This window comes from Glarea lozoyensis (assembly GCF_000409485.1).
Source record: "Glarea lozoyensis ATCC 20868 chromosome Unknown GLAREA2, whole genome shotgun sequence".
Classification (NCBI taxonomy): Eukaryota; Fungi; Ascomycota; class Leotiomycetes; order Helotiales; family Helotiaceae; genus Glarea; species Glarea lozoyensis.
The window spans coordinates 485,015-499,195 of NW_007360994.1; the positions used below are offsets into that span (position 1 = coordinate 485,015).

Here is a 14,181-nt window from a genome sequence, read left to right on the forward strand (position 1 = left end):
CCGAGGGCGACCCCTGAGCTAAATTCGTCGTAATTCGTCCCCTGCACTGCCGAACGCTCATGCGCGGCGGACTGACTTCGCCATCAACATGATTTCTTTATAAACTCCTGCTGCTCCGCTGATTTCTGGTTCATCCTTCCCAAATACTTGATCCACTTCAATTGTCAATCCACAATCAAGAATCCTCTACCATATTACGAATACCACCAATCCACAAGTCATCATGAAGTTCACACCAGTCGTCGTTTTGGCCCTTGCCAGCTCCTCCTATGCCCTCGATTGGGACCGCGATCTCGCCGCAGTCCTCAGAAGAGCTTCAGACACCCTCGACAAACGATCCGGCGGAGAAATCGCTGAGAAGGCGAAGCGTCAAGGTTACGAAGCTGCCGTCGTTGCCGCAGAAATCGCCGCTCGCGATGCTATTGTCAATGCCAGAGCATTGAACGAGGGATATGAGGCACAATATGGCAAACGTCAAACCGTCGACTTTGGAGCCATTGGAGACTCAATTACATCTGCAGCTGGAGGTGCTATCGCTACACTCACCAGCGGAGCAGTTTCAGTTGCAACAGAGATAGCAAGTGGTGGAAATGGAGCTATCAACTCCCTCACCAGCGGTGCAGCTTCTATCGGAAACGAAATCACCAGTGGTGCCGGGGGCGTTTTTTCCACGGTTACCAGCGGTGCCGGCGGTGTCTTCTCTACTATTACAAGCGGAGGAGCAGGAGCCCTTTCAACCGTTACCAGCGGAGCAGCCAGTCTTGCCAGCAATGCTGCGTCCAGAGCTTCCAGTCTTGCCTCGGAAGCCAGCGCAAATGGTGCTTCCATCGCCAGCCAAGCATCGCAGAGCTTCAACTCGCTCACCAGTGTCGCTGCTACCGCTGCCCCATCCGTCTCTGCGTCTCTTCAGAGCCAGGCTTCCGCCCTTACTGCATCCGCTGCAAGCCACGCTTCGTCTCTCGCCAGCGCTGCAAGTACAGGAGCGGCAGCTGCTACTTCGAATGCTGGGGCAGCTGCTACGACAAGCGCAAGCTCTGCTAGCGATCTTGTTATTCCAGGTGTCAGTGTGGTTGTTGGTGCTGTTCTTGCGTTCATTGGGTTGATGTAAGCGCATATGTATGATATTTGGGCATGGCGCGAGGAGTTGATGATTATGATATTCTTGCATTGGCGGTGATATAAAAATGACATAGCGAGATTTATTGCATTTATTAAGAAAATATATGTATAACAATTCAATATTAATAACAATAACAAATACTTAACAAAGCGCTCTCAATTCTTCATCCTTCATACTCAAACTGATCGTCTAAATTCCCCTTATCCCATTTCCCCCTCTCCCCTCTCATCATCAACAAACCCCAATTTCAAAACACCATGTCTTGACATAAAACAATTCCATCCTTTCAATTCCATGACAATTCTCCCGAAATGACACGGTACCCCATGATCACACCTTGCATGGGTGGTTGCTGCGGCGTGGTCGATCAGGGGATTTCGAGGACACGGACCGATGACGTTATCCGAGGCAAAGCGAGGATTCGTATTCCGTTTTGGGGGTGCACGTGATAAAGACAAGCACATCGATATTCGGTGTGTAGGTCTAGACTTTGAGCGTTATGTTACATTTGTGAAGGCGACGGCGGTGGTTCGGTGATTTGAGTTGGGGAAGGATGGGATGAGTTGGGGAGTTGGGGGGAGGGAGGGGGATTGCTGAATATAGTAAGGGGAGGGGGGAGGAGGATTTGGGTGGAGGGGATTATTTGGAAGGGCTTATTTGGGTGGAAGAGGTTGATGTTACGGTATTACGGTGAGTTTATACGGTAAGTAACAGAGCTTGAAAAGCTTTTATCGATTGAGCAAATCTGTGGCTTATTAGTCTGTTAAGTTCTGACCGCTAATAGCTGGATAGTAGTGTCTATATCGACCAGTTCTTTCGCTTTAAAATGTTTGAATGTATGAAAGAGTATAGCTTGAAATATTAGTGAGAATCTAGTGGAAGCTTTGGTCTTATAGTGCCAGTTTATCCGAGCCATCGTATTGTGCTCAAGTATCTAATAAGGAGGTCAATACAGAAGTCATCGCTCCTTACTTGGCTATACATTGAATTCACCAAAATTCCAAAGCATCAGGGACTGACACAATCAAAAATGCCGCCTATCAAATCGTCATGTAGGTATTACGGCCGAGTAGTGAATAGGGAAAGATATTAACCAAGATTCCTTTTCTTCAAGCCATCTCACTCTATCAATTCTTTTCCATCCACAACAAAGAGGGTTCACATCTCACAAGAGCTAACACAAGCTTCAAAATGTTTTCAAAAATCCTTTTCACTCTTTTACCTATACTAGCAACCGCCTTCCCAGGCCTCCACCAATCTGCTCCCATCCTCAACCGTAAGTCCGTACTCCCTCGCCCATCACCCATCAACTGACCACCACCAGGCCAAACCGACCCAACCCTCTTCCCCGAATACCCCGGTCTCCCTAACCACAGTCTCTACACCAAATTCGACCCCATCGCGCAACGCATCTCCACAACCGGCGTTCACGCCTGGGCACCACCAGGACCCAACGACATCCGCGGTCCCTGTCCGGGTCTCAACGCGGCCGCAAACCACGGCTACATCTCTCGCTCGGGCGTCATCGGCCGTAACGATGTGTTTAACGGGTTGAAAGCGGCGTTTAACTTTGATGCTGGACCGGCGGCGGTGTTCTATGCGTTAGCGGTGCTCTTTGATGGGGATCCGTTGACGGGAAGGTTTAGTATTGGGTTTCATAGTAAGGATACGAATGGGATTCCGATTTTGGGGAGTTTGTTGGGGAATGAGACGGGTGAGTAGGGGGTGTGAAATGTTGAAGTGATAGATGCTAATGGTTTTAGGTATTTGTGCTTATGGTATGTTGATACTCGCTTAGCATTTCGTCTTGGACCTTTATGTTACGTTCGAAAACATCCTGTAATAGTTATAAGGAAGTCTGCTTCTGCAATACAATTACTTTTAAGACCTCCTAAGTCGAATAACGCTAACCAAGATAATCAAAGGCCACAACCACATCGAAGCCGACGCCTCCATGACCCGCGGCGATGTAAGATCATCCCCCAATCCCTCACTCATCCGGACTAACACCCCCAGTGGCTAGCACCGAGCCAAAATTCCAACTGCGCATCCTACCCCGAATTCGGTCAACAACTGCTCGACCTAGCCCTCCTCCGTAACGGACCCTCCGGCAACATCACCCCCCGTGTCCTCGCCGAACACGCCCTAAACCGCCGTCAACACTCCATCTCCACAAACCCCAACTACTTCTCAGCCCCCTTCGCCGGCCTCTTCATCAATTTCGGCGCCCACATGCTCGCCTATACCATCCTCGCGAACCACTTGGCCGAACACCCGCGCGGCTATCTCTCACCCGAGAGCTTTATGTCGCTCTGGTCCTATAGCCGAGACGCGGATGGGAATCTGACGTATACATACGGGCATGAACGTATTCCGGATATCTACTACAAAGCAGCGGCGGATGATCAGTGGACTGTTCAGGACTTCCTTGTCAGTAGCGCACAACGCTGTCTTGCGTGGCCGGAATCGTGTCAAGTTGGCGGGAACACGGGGACTGTGAACTCGTTTGCGGGTGTTACACTAGGCGATATCTCCGGGGGTCTCGTGAATGCTGTTGAGGACTTTCAGGATCCTGTGAAGCTTGGGTGTTTTCTAGCACAAGCTGTAAAGGCTGAGACTCCGGGGTTCTTGTCGAATGTGTTTTCGGGTGCGTTGTTGAGCTCGGCGTTGGGTCTTGTTACGTCGCTGCTTAATCCTGCGCTTGCTTTGCTTGGAGATTGTCCTAATTTGCCGGCTGGAAGGGCGGTCTTTGAGCCGAATAGCGTGTTTCCTGGTGCGAGACCTCAGAAGAGTGGAAAGCGTAATCCCTTTTGATATCGAGCATGAGTTTGTTTCGGGGGCCTCAGTTGTGGTTCTTGTCTGTTACACTTTCTGGTGATGAGAGTCGGTACATTAGCTTTAAATCAAAGTAATAGTACAAACTGTCTCACTTTATTATGCCGATCTCGCCAAGATCTAACCTTATTTGTGGATTTGAATCAGATGTCGCTGACACCCTGAGCCCTCACAATTTCTTCAAAACACCAAAATTAAGCGAGAAGTCAACGGAGAGGAGACAACGATACCTATGCATTTTTTCTTTGTCAACTAATATCCACCAAATCCACCATTATTCTATGAAAAAACTTAATAGAGCAATCTCCCAGCATTCAGCAGGTATACCGTGAATTCTAAAAACGTCAACAACTATCTGCTTGTTGTTCCTCCAACCCAAAGCTTTGACCAAAAGTCATAGCGGCGAGTTCAAAAAGTCAAAAGGGAAAAAACTATTTAAGCAAAGGCAAAGTTTCTTCCGACTTTAAAATTGCAAACATCAATCTGACTATTAGCTAATAAGGAGCGTATTAAGTTAACTCATAAAATCATAATCATAAACCCCAAATCCAAATTCAAATTCAACTCCAACACAACCATGCTTCCAATCTAAATCCATATGCTGCTCACTCTCACAATGACAAATCGCTCTCATCATCCGCTTATGCAACACACTTGACATTGATAATAGTCTGTGGAGGTCCCACAGCCCACTTATCAGTAGCAATCTTCGCCAACGCAGCATGGCCATCTACGAAAGTGAAAGTGCACTTGCTGTCAATCGGATAGCTCGAGACCAAGGTCGAGATGCTGAGGACGTTGTTGGTTGGTACGACTTGACCGTTGAGGGGGACGGTGACGAAGTATTTGGCGCCGAGAGATGGGTCTGCGCCTTGGAACTCGATGGTGATGCTGTTTGGAGGTGGAGTGGAGCCGTTGGTGCAGGTGATGGAGATGACGGTTTGGGGAGGACCGACGACCCAAGTGCGGGCGGGACCTTCGACTAGAGCGGGGGTGTAGTCGACGGTCTTGAGGGTGCATTGGGCAGGGACGTTGATGTCGGTGGAGGTTAGGGAAGAGATGGAGAGGGCGTTGTCTGGGTGGTTTTGTTAGTGATGGACTTGTGTTATGGGAAGGTGACTTACGGGTGAAGGTCTCGGAGCCATCGAGAGGGACACTGAGGGTATATTGAGCGTTGGCAGCTCCTTTGAAGATAATGGTTCCATATGGAGATGGGTTTGTGCCGGTTGGAAGGGCCAGGGCGGAAGCGACAAAGGCTGTGAGGCTGAAGACGGTTGAGAATTGCATGTTGATGGATTTGAATTGGATTCAAGTGAAAGTTATTGAGATGTCTTGAGAAGTGAAGAGTGTGTAGATTGATGGGTGGTGATGATGATGATGGTGGTGGTGGTGATTGTGGAAGGATGAAGAGGTTTTGCTTGGGAAGACCATGGCTTTAAGTATTTCTTCTAGAGTCAGATCACTGCTGCATTTTCAAGCCATACCACCCGTATTCAGTTCGACCTAACGATCACTTGCCATCGCATGACACATATCGGACCTTTCAGTTGGCGTGTTCCAAGCCATGTCACTATTCATTGGCTTGAATGAATACGAGACATAAACATCGTAAGGCTGAGCGGGTACATCGATGGCTTACAGTGAGATGCCAATGTCTCCAGTCGGAATATTGCATGGAAATTCTTAGCAGCGGTATGTCTAAGACTCTATTCTGCTTTCCGACGCCAGCATTGATACACAGCCATACTCTGAGTCTGAAAAGTGTCGTTTATGTGGCGTATATTGGTAAGTAAGAACCCGATAAGTTTGCCATAGAACCAGTTCGCAATATGAAATGTGAACCCAAGCAGAAAGCAAGGTGTTACAAAGACGTAAACGCAAACTAGCACGGTAAGCTTACTTCAAATTCCGTAGGTCAAAGTAGCTCTTCGTATGTCACTATCTGAAAGAATTATGGCTAGCATGACAGCCACCAATATTCGTTCTAAGCCTTCTTTGAAACGAACCAATGATGCCAAAGAAAGAATCCGGGGTCAATCAGCTCCAGAATATGGCGTTGGCATGCAGGTGTCAGCCTCACAACTAACATATTCAGTCGGGACTGACCGCATCGTTGTCAGAAAACTTGACCATACGAAGAGTAATTAGACCGAGATATCTGAATAAGTCTCAAAATGTGCCTGGAAGACCGCATAACATGAAAAGTACTTTGGCCAACGCCACTTGAAATTATGACACAAAACTATACGGACGAGCGAACTAATGCATGGTGGAACGATGCGTTGAAAGTGGAAAATATAAAATGTAGAGGCAAAAGTTCCTAGAACAAATGAAAAACCTCGTAACGCTTATTCGGCCAGTAGAGGCTCTACGCATGATTATCTGACGATGCGTACTCAACAAATATCGCAGCACCAGAAAGGAGCTGAAAAGGTGCTCAGCGGCTCACACAATACTTGAAGACTGTGATAATTAGCTAGAAGGCAAACAGATACTCTGAAGTACAGCTATAAATCTTGACTTAAGACATCGTTCTTTCTCGCAATCCAATCATAACCAACGACTACAGACATCAGACTGTCGCCGGCCGAATGGGATGCCAAATATGAACATGAACCTTAAACATCAGATATAGCAAATCTGCAGCTTGCCACACTTGAAGCCAAAAAGGTTGTGCACATCATCTGATACTCAAAAAATGCTTTCAGGTTGAGTGTAGAAGTCTTTGGAAAAGAAGGGTAGTTACACAAAGATCTCATGATGTGCCGTCAATATGTAGCCAGCCAACTGATACATGCATGCAGGACCAGGCAGCATAACGCCCGAGGCGAATGTTTTAGAAGCCATTGACAAGGCTCCAGAAACATCATCTTACATCAAGATATGTCGCACAGGACGTGAGCATTGCATTTCCACGCAAGCCATCGCTTGCAAGGCTGATAAGTTGCTTCACCGTCATGCTGACCCCGAATCCCGGGAGAAGCTCGCAACTCTGCCAATCTATACCCTCATGCATGGTCGAATTTGGAATGGCGGTGACGTGGAATCTTGAGGTCCAGCATTTGTCGTGTTGGTGATGTTGTGAACGGACGAAGAGATAAGGCGGAGTCCCGAGACTTGTGTTCAATACCTTGTTGTCTATAAATAACCATGCACGTGATCATCCAACTGCCGACCTGGCCAAGGTTTTCCACATGTTCCTTTTCATCACGATTCATACAGCCGCCCACCTTTTATCCTGCCATAGGACGTCAAAGTTTCATTTCTTCCATTACGAGGAGGTCCATTCTTGTCACGGGATTCTTTTGTCCTGCTTTCGTAGAGATGGCGAAGTTGTGACATGCTATCCTTGATGGTGCTGAAAACTGCTTTGGCGGTTCAGCACCAGCAGCAATCAGAATTTGACTAGAACGATAGCGGTTGCTTGATCAGACGGTGTAGTGATTTCAGATACTTGTTTCTCATCTTTTACTAGAAGTCAAGTCGCTTGTGACGAGGCCTATGTCACGGTTCTTATTCTTCTACTGTTCTACAGCAGTGGCTTCTTAGTGTTTATTCCGTTGATATTCAATCAACGACGCAAATACTTTCATGAGGGTACTCATTTTGTTTGTTGGCCCATACCAATCACTTGGAGGCTGAATGTTGAGCCACGCGGGGGCAAGGCTAGTGCCGAATCGGTTATTCTCTTCAACGATCAGCAGAAACAATTTCGAATTTACAGGCTGAGTTGAATTTCATCTAAAGTATCATTTGTTTTGTCCTATGGTCTTGATATCCAGACATCACGTCAGGATTGGAGGGGATTATCCCCTTGGTCGGCCATACGGGCAAACTTGGCAGCGAATATCGCGGGGTATAAATTATCCATTCCCTTCAGTAACTCATAGTTTATTGCACCTACGGTTCTGAATTGTCCTGTGTATCCATTTCAAAATGCTTTTCTCAACAATCTTTTCTCTGCTTGCTGCCAGCACTGTGCTGGCGCAAACACCTCCAGGTTTCTTTCCAAACACCACCACAAATCTTGTTGTCAAGTATGGATCGAAGACACTTACTCCTGGACAGAGTCTGGGAAAAGCAGGTAAGTTGGTAGCTTTCTGCTTGAAAATATGATATTGACAATCAGCAAGACACTGGCAAAGCACCAATTCTGGGGACAACTGACGGTCCTCTCAACGGCACTTATATCTTTGTGATGATTGGTAAGAACATGTTCCCCAATGAATGCAATCAAGCTGACTGTGAAATAGACATCGATTTGTGGGTAGAACTCAAATTTGCATATCAGCCGACTAACTCTTTTAGACCGCCACAAGGCTCCAACAAGAACCGAGGTGTTGTCCTTCACGGACTACTTACTGGATACAAATCTGCTACAACCTTAAAGGATGGAATTTATCAACTTACCACAACAGCCACCGGCCCATCTTCCTATTTCGCTCCAGCACCACCAGCCGAGAAACCTGCGTGGCCCCATCACTACATCGAATTGCTTTATGCTCAACCAGATAACTTCAAGGTCCCCGCCTCGCAGACTGCCACCATCAACAGCAGATTAAACTTCAATATCACAGCATTTGCCACTGAGGCAAAGCTTGGTCCATTGCTTCGAGCCAATTATTTCTTGCAGGTTAATGGTGCGTAGTTGGTAGCTTGGGGAATTGATAAGGTTGCACATATGTCAAGGTTCAATACATGTACACAGTAGACGGATTTCTCCGCATTCATAAGCGACTATTGTAACTCCAATTCTCGCTGCTCAAGAATTTAATGATACAGCAGATAGTCACGTGGGTTCGTGTGATTGTCCTGTTGGTTTCAGACCAAGCACTGACCACCATCATATTTACTCGTTCCGATGCTGTTCGGACTGCCGTTTTAATCCATCGTCTTATATCACTTTGGAAAGCTTACTAGTCGTAAACACCCCATACGTTTATCCACTGGCCAATATTCGCCGCTTGTTTCCTCATAGTCCGCGAGACCACACTAGCCGCGTTTGCAATACTGGGCTTCTCCCGTCACTGTACTGTCTAGAGCGTTTACCACCCTTACAAAATGTCCGAAAGCGAATCCGATGGCTATATATACGATAGTGTACTCCCTGCGCTGACTGCCAAAGTACAAAACTTCATTGTATTCTGTAACCAGGAAGGCTTGAAGATTGAAGGTCACTCTTACCACAATAACGTTCAAAAGTATCTACCCCTCCTCGAGCCAATACGCAGAAAGAACAATCGCATTCTGAAGAACCAGCCAGTCGTGGAATCTCAGCCTTTGAAATGGTGAAAAGCGCAATGTGCCTTCCGCGGCCTCGATATATCCGGACGCACGCTTTGGGGATTCCAGACGCGATTGAGGGACAATCCGCGGGCCGATTTCACACAACAATTGAGCGATATGGAGAGAGCCATGATCAAGGAATATAAGAAGAAAAACAACAAGGCTTGCAAAGAGGCCATGGAGAAGCAGAAGGCCAAGCAGGACGCCTAGTGGCCTAGCCTATCAGACGAACAAAAGATACAGGAAGCCGGGTGGCGCTTTGTAAAGGAGACTTTCGCACCTGATCCGCGAAATTGGACCGGAAAGCCATATCTACTCCTCACTGAAAAGAATACTAGTTTCTTCGTTCTTTGGGACTCCCTCCGCAGGATGGGCTTGAAATGGGCCGAGTATAAACTCCCACCAAATCACCCCATGTGGACAGAAAAGCATCAACACATGAATATCATAGCAAGGTCTCAAGATGACTTCTATCAGAATTCTGTTTGGATAGAACTTGACACGCGAGTCGAAAAAGCAAAGGATATCTTACGCAAGAGAGCAGTGGAAGAAAAGAAACAAAACCAGTTGTCAGTTTTCCGCTTAGCCAACAAAGGCATTAGCTGGGACGTTCGTGGCAAATACAGTATTCAGTGCAAAACCATCGAAGATGCTTACGGCAAAGGCGGTCCTTGGTGGATGGAAATCTTCATCGAACCAGCAGCCCACCGCCAACATATGTTCGCGAAGTTCGATATCGGGTTGATTCAAGGCATCATGCGCTTTGGTGCAGCGAAACATAAATCGCTAGTTAAAAAGCGCAAATACGACGATTACTCTGAGGAGTATCACAATGCACGTTTGTGGGAACGAAGAAGTCCTACGCCGGAATTTGCGAAGATCAACTCTGATGATTTGCCGTCGACGGAAAATGCGGAGTGGATGTATATATGGCGTGGCGAGGGAAAGGGGGATGGTGAGCGTGAGGTGATCAACCCGTACGCGATGACTTTCAAGGAGCCTAGAGGTATGATTATCGAGGGGTTTTTTGGGTGTGAGTACTTCGATGAAAACCTCACGTTTCGAGGCGTCAAGATTGCTGCTGGAAGGGAGTATGAGCGTGACTTTGGATATGATTGGAATGAGTTGAAGGATAATTGACACTGTGGCACCCAGTGGGCAGTACCACCCAAAACAGCCGATTATCAAAGGAATTACCCATAGAAGAAGAGATGTTCCATAACACTGCAAGGAAAAGGTATTTATCGACGCATTCTCTCTACATTACTATCTAATCCAATCCAGGCTTTCCTTCTCATCCTTCGCATACAAAGACTATTTCCACATGGTATATTCGAACACCGATCGAGCTCAAATAACAAGCGCATCACGAAATCTCAAAAACATCTCACTTCGGCCTCTCAAAAGCTCCCTTTATCGAACCCTTGCTCTTTCCACCTCTTTATGATCTCATCCTTCTCTTGCTGAGTTACGCTCTCAAAAGACGCTAAGCTTTGTCTGATGCGTATAGCTAACAGCTTGGCTACCAAGGGTCTATTGCGCCGTTTTTCGAACTGCTTTTCAGCCCCCTTCAATGTATACGCAGGCAACGAAAGGCCAGCAGCGCATGTCTTTAAGACAAGACCACCAAGGCCTTTCCCAACGCCAGTTGCAAAACCTGCCACACCATCTTTGCGAGCGCCGGTGTAAGGGTGGGTCACTACCCCAGTGAAGCCATCGTAGAGGCCGAATGTGAATTCCTAATTATTTTGCGTTAGCCAACGAAATGGATTTCGTGGAGAAGAGGCAGTACCTTTCCGGCTGTCCGAACACCACTACCAAATCCGGTGATTTTATCTCGCCTTCTCACAGTCTCGTCTCCTAGCCAAAAGCTGGGAGCATTATGGAAACCGTTCGCTAAATTGTAGAAGAACAACACGGGAGCTAGTTGTATTCATCAGCATCCATGGAAAATATAGACTCTCCGTTGACGAGAAAACTCACTCCTAAGTCCAGTCACTAGAACCCCTTTACCAAAGTCACCCGTCTCATGTGCAGCTTCATACGCAACGCCATGCTCCTTGCCACTTGGTTTTCCCAAGTTTACGAGATGCAAGCCACTTTTCGTCCGCTTTGGGGTCGCCTTATGGTCATATGTCTTACTTGCCAGCTTCGCGGCGAACAATTCCAATCGTTCAGGCGGGTACGTAAGCGCCTTTGTGACCGGGTTCTGGGTTACAGGAACGTCCCATGAAGCGGAGTATCTCCGTTCTGGAGGAGCATCAGTTGATGATAAAGAGGCTTGTTTCGCCGCGTCCGCGGGCGTCGCACGCTTCTTCTTGATGGTTCTCGAGAGCGAATTTTCGTAGTCGAATATGAGGGAGAGTGATTTTGTCGCTACGCCTGAGCCGAACGCTATTAAGCCAGTGATTGGGTCTGTGGCCCCTTCGTCAATATACCAATCTCTGTGACGGACCCTGCGGCATATTAGTCTAGGATTTTTCACTCGACCATTGCGCTTACAGTTTTAGTTGACCAATATTCAGATACCCTTCGTCAATCAGAACGGATGAGGCCGCCAAGCTTAATCTGATATCTGTATTCTTGATCCGCCAGGCAGCGACTCTGTCTGGGCTGACAAGACATCTCATCGAGTCCATGTCTATGGAGTCACTAAACGTCTTCGCAGCTTCAGCTGCACCGTCTTCTTTAGCTATCTTCTCGCTCATAATTTTCACACCTGCCTGGATATCAGGGCTTAGAGCAGTGGTGATGCTCTGAGCCAGAGAGTCTTCGGTCATTTTCTTGAATGGTACCGGTTCTGGTCCTGCACCCGCTTTTGCAATCATCGCGCCCCAAAATGGCTGATCTCCAAAGAAAGGGACAACTACTGTTGGTTTACCGAGAGCGATACCAATAGCAGTTGTACCAGCTCCTCCGTGATGTACGACTGCGGAAACATGTTGGAACAACCAGTCGTGTGGTACGTTTCCAAGCAAGAATATCCCCTCTGGTGGTTTGTCACCACCCAACCCTCCCCAACCCTGCGACACCAGAGCTCGAACACCCGCTTTCTTCACGGCTCCATAAATTAGTGCCGTCAATTGCTCTGGATGGTCTACGACTATCGAGCCAAATCCGATGTAGACTGGAGGAGGCCCAGCCTTCAAGAATTCCGCTAAATCATCTGCAGGCTGGTATGATGAAGCTTGCTGTAAAAAGGAGAAGCCGGTGACGTTAATATGAGGTCCCCAATCCGCAGGTTTGGGAATTAGTGCCGAAGACCTGAAAGTGTTAGAGCAGTGACAACGAGTGACAAAACATCGACCTACCAGGCATATGTAAAAGGTATTTTCATTCTCGAGAGCAGCATATGGCCCCACAAAGGACTTATCGGGTCAAGGCGAAGGGTTCTTATACGGAACTTGTTGATAACGTCTCCAAGTCTAATATTACACCTCAGCACAACGCAATCTAGCATCTTCAGAGACTTACCCCTGCCAAGCTAGAAGCTCCATCATTGTGTATGAGATATAGTTCGCCAGATTCGGATCACTATCATGTCTGTCGAAAGAAGTTAAGGGGTGTGGAAATGATTGAGTGGGCGACCAGGGCATGCTACAAATATCAGTCTTCGTCTTCAATTGCCAACGACGTCAACCCACGTGAAAATCATATGCAATGGAATTCCCAACTTTTCGGCGCAATGGATGTGTGCATAACTTGGAGGGTTCGCAATGATCGCTTCAGCAATGAATTGCTGTTTTGGATCTTCTATGCTTTCTCTGGTCGCAGGTGTCATTCCATCTCCTGGTTCAATGCAGGCTCTCCAGCACCCTTCGAGAATTTCTGAGATATCCGCTCTTCGCTTCCCAACGTCACCCGCTTTCAGACTCTCTAGACCAGGCATCAGCCCCGGATTCTTAACCATATAAGCCATCAAAGTAGCAGGATCTCCTCCGATAGAAAAGAACTCGAGGCCGTTCTCCTCCACCAACCCTTTGAATACCGGATGCGTACATATCCGGACTCGATGATTATACGGTGCCTTTGAGAGAATCTGTGCAATAGGAATGAACGGCTGGACATCACCCCTCGACCCGACGATGAAGATGGCGATATTTATCCTTGGCGTATGAGTACATTTCGATAATATGTTCTTGAATTCCTTGGTTGGGTGCTTGTTGTTTTTGGTGAGATGTTCACCAATTGGAATTTTCCACACTGGACTGTCCACAAGTCGTTGTGAGATGAGCTTATTAGCTTCGAGCTTGAAGTTGTGAAGGTTTATCTTGGCTCTGCCATCATGGGTCACTTCTGCTTGGGCGTGAAAATCGCCAAATTCTGCGCCTGCGGTATTGACTCGTCCGAGATTACCGGTCTCAACATTCGTCATTTCGAGTTCAGAAACTGTTCAAAATGATCTTGAAAACTTCCAAAATATTAAAGGTATCAAGTCTTGTTCATTGTGGAGAAATTCCAGGCTATCCGAACCTGATAAACTTTCTGATGTCAACAAGGATCATGATGGTCTTGGAGCTTAATTTGATGGGTCGGCCGCGGTTCGCGGTAATGCGGTCAGGCTTATTCATCCAGTCTGGAAAAAGCCCAGTTGAAGATTATAGGCCCAGGCACATAAACGCCGACCTCTAATTTGAAAGGGTCCATGGTTTTGTGGAAGTTGCTGCGCTCGTCCCGTTGGTGCAGAGAACGATGTCCGCCTCTTTGGGCAATCGGACTTTGCAGGGCCACATGCATACATCAGATGCTACATGGCAGCCGAGGACGAGGAGCTACCGATGCCCTATGCGAGGATTACTAAGTTCCGAACCAAATAAATACTCGCCTTACACATCTCCGACCGCGCCGATATGGGTGACGAAAGGTTAGCTTTTCGCGTCGGGTTTGGCATTCCATTTCATCCGAGCACCGACTCAACACACATCCTCAAAATGACATTC

The 14,181-nt window shown here is 47.4% G+C and overlaps 7 protein-coding genes across 7 annotated transcripts; 5 read left to right on the forward strand and 2 right to left on the reverse strand.

The window, feature by feature from the left end:
* Positions 1-223: 223 nt before the first annotated feature.
* GLAREA_03483 (uncharacterized protein) lies at positions 224-1,108 on the forward strand (the record flags this gene model as incomplete). The annotated part of the gene is made up of 1 exon (XM_008083736.1): positions 224-1,108. One exon carries the CDS (start codon positions 224-226, stop codon positions 1,106-1,108), a length of 885 nt encoding a protein of 294 aa, XP_008081927.1.
* A 1,203-nt stretch (positions 1,109-2,311) lies between these two features.
* GLAREA_03484 (Cloroperoxidase) lies at positions 2,312-3,934 on the forward strand (the record flags this gene model as incomplete). Its single annotated transcript, XM_008083737.1, has 5 exons — positions 2,312-2,396; positions 2,445-2,834; positions 2,884-2,898; positions 3,046-3,089; positions 3,137-3,934. 5 exons carry the CDS (start codon positions 2,312-2,314, stop codon positions 3,932-3,934), a joined length of 1,332 nt encoding a protein of 443 aa, XP_008081928.1.
* Positions 3,935-4,596: 662 nt separating this feature from the next.
* GLAREA_03485 (uncharacterized protein) lies at positions 4,597-5,242 on the reverse strand (the record flags this gene model as incomplete). Its single annotated transcript, XM_008083738.1, has 2 exons — positions 4,597-5,030; positions 5,080-5,242. The coding sequence occupies 2 exons, from the start codon at positions 5,240-5,242 to the stop codon at positions 4,597-4,599; spliced, it is 597 nt and encodes a 198-aa protein (XP_008081929.1).
* Positions 5,243-7,891: 2,649 nt separating this feature from the next.
* On the forward strand, positions 7,892-8,603 carry GLAREA_03486 (PEBP-like protein; the record flags this gene model as incomplete). Its single annotated transcript, XM_008083739.1, has 3 exons — positions 7,892-8,039; positions 8,089-8,160; positions 8,209-8,603. 3 exons carry the CDS (start codon positions 7,892-7,894, stop codon positions 8,601-8,603), a joined length of 615 nt encoding a protein of 204 aa, XP_008081930.1.
* Positions 8,604-9,016: 413 nt separating this feature from the next.
* On the forward strand, positions 9,017-9,247 carry GLAREA_03487 (uncharacterized protein; the record flags this gene model as incomplete). Its single annotated transcript, XM_008083740.1, has 1 exon — positions 9,017-9,247. The coding sequence occupies one exon, from the start codon at positions 9,017-9,019 to the stop codon at positions 9,245-9,247; it is 231 nt and encodes a 76-aa protein (XP_008081931.1).
* A 363-nt stretch (positions 9,248-9,610) lies between these two features.
* Positions 9,611-10,381, forward strand: GLAREA_03488 (uncharacterized protein; the record flags this gene model as incomplete). Its single annotated transcript, XM_008083741.1, has 1 exon — positions 9,611-10,381. One exon carries the CDS (start codon positions 9,611-9,613, stop codon positions 10,379-10,381), a length of 771 nt encoding a protein of 256 aa, XP_008081932.1.
* Positions 10,382-10,641: 260 nt separating this feature from the next.
* On the reverse strand, positions 10,642-13,616 carry GLAREA_03489 (UDP-Glycosyltransferase/glycogen phosphorylase; the record flags this gene model as incomplete). The annotated part of the gene is made up of 7 exons (XM_008083742.1): positions 10,642-10,980; positions 11,034-11,164; positions 11,225-11,697; positions 11,744-12,505; positions 12,553-12,666; positions 12,716-12,838; positions 12,886-13,616. 7 exons carry the CDS (start codon positions 13,614-13,616, stop codon positions 10,642-10,644), a joined length of 2,673 nt encoding a protein of 890 aa, XP_008081933.1.
* Positions 13,617-14,181: the final 565 nt, after the last annotated feature.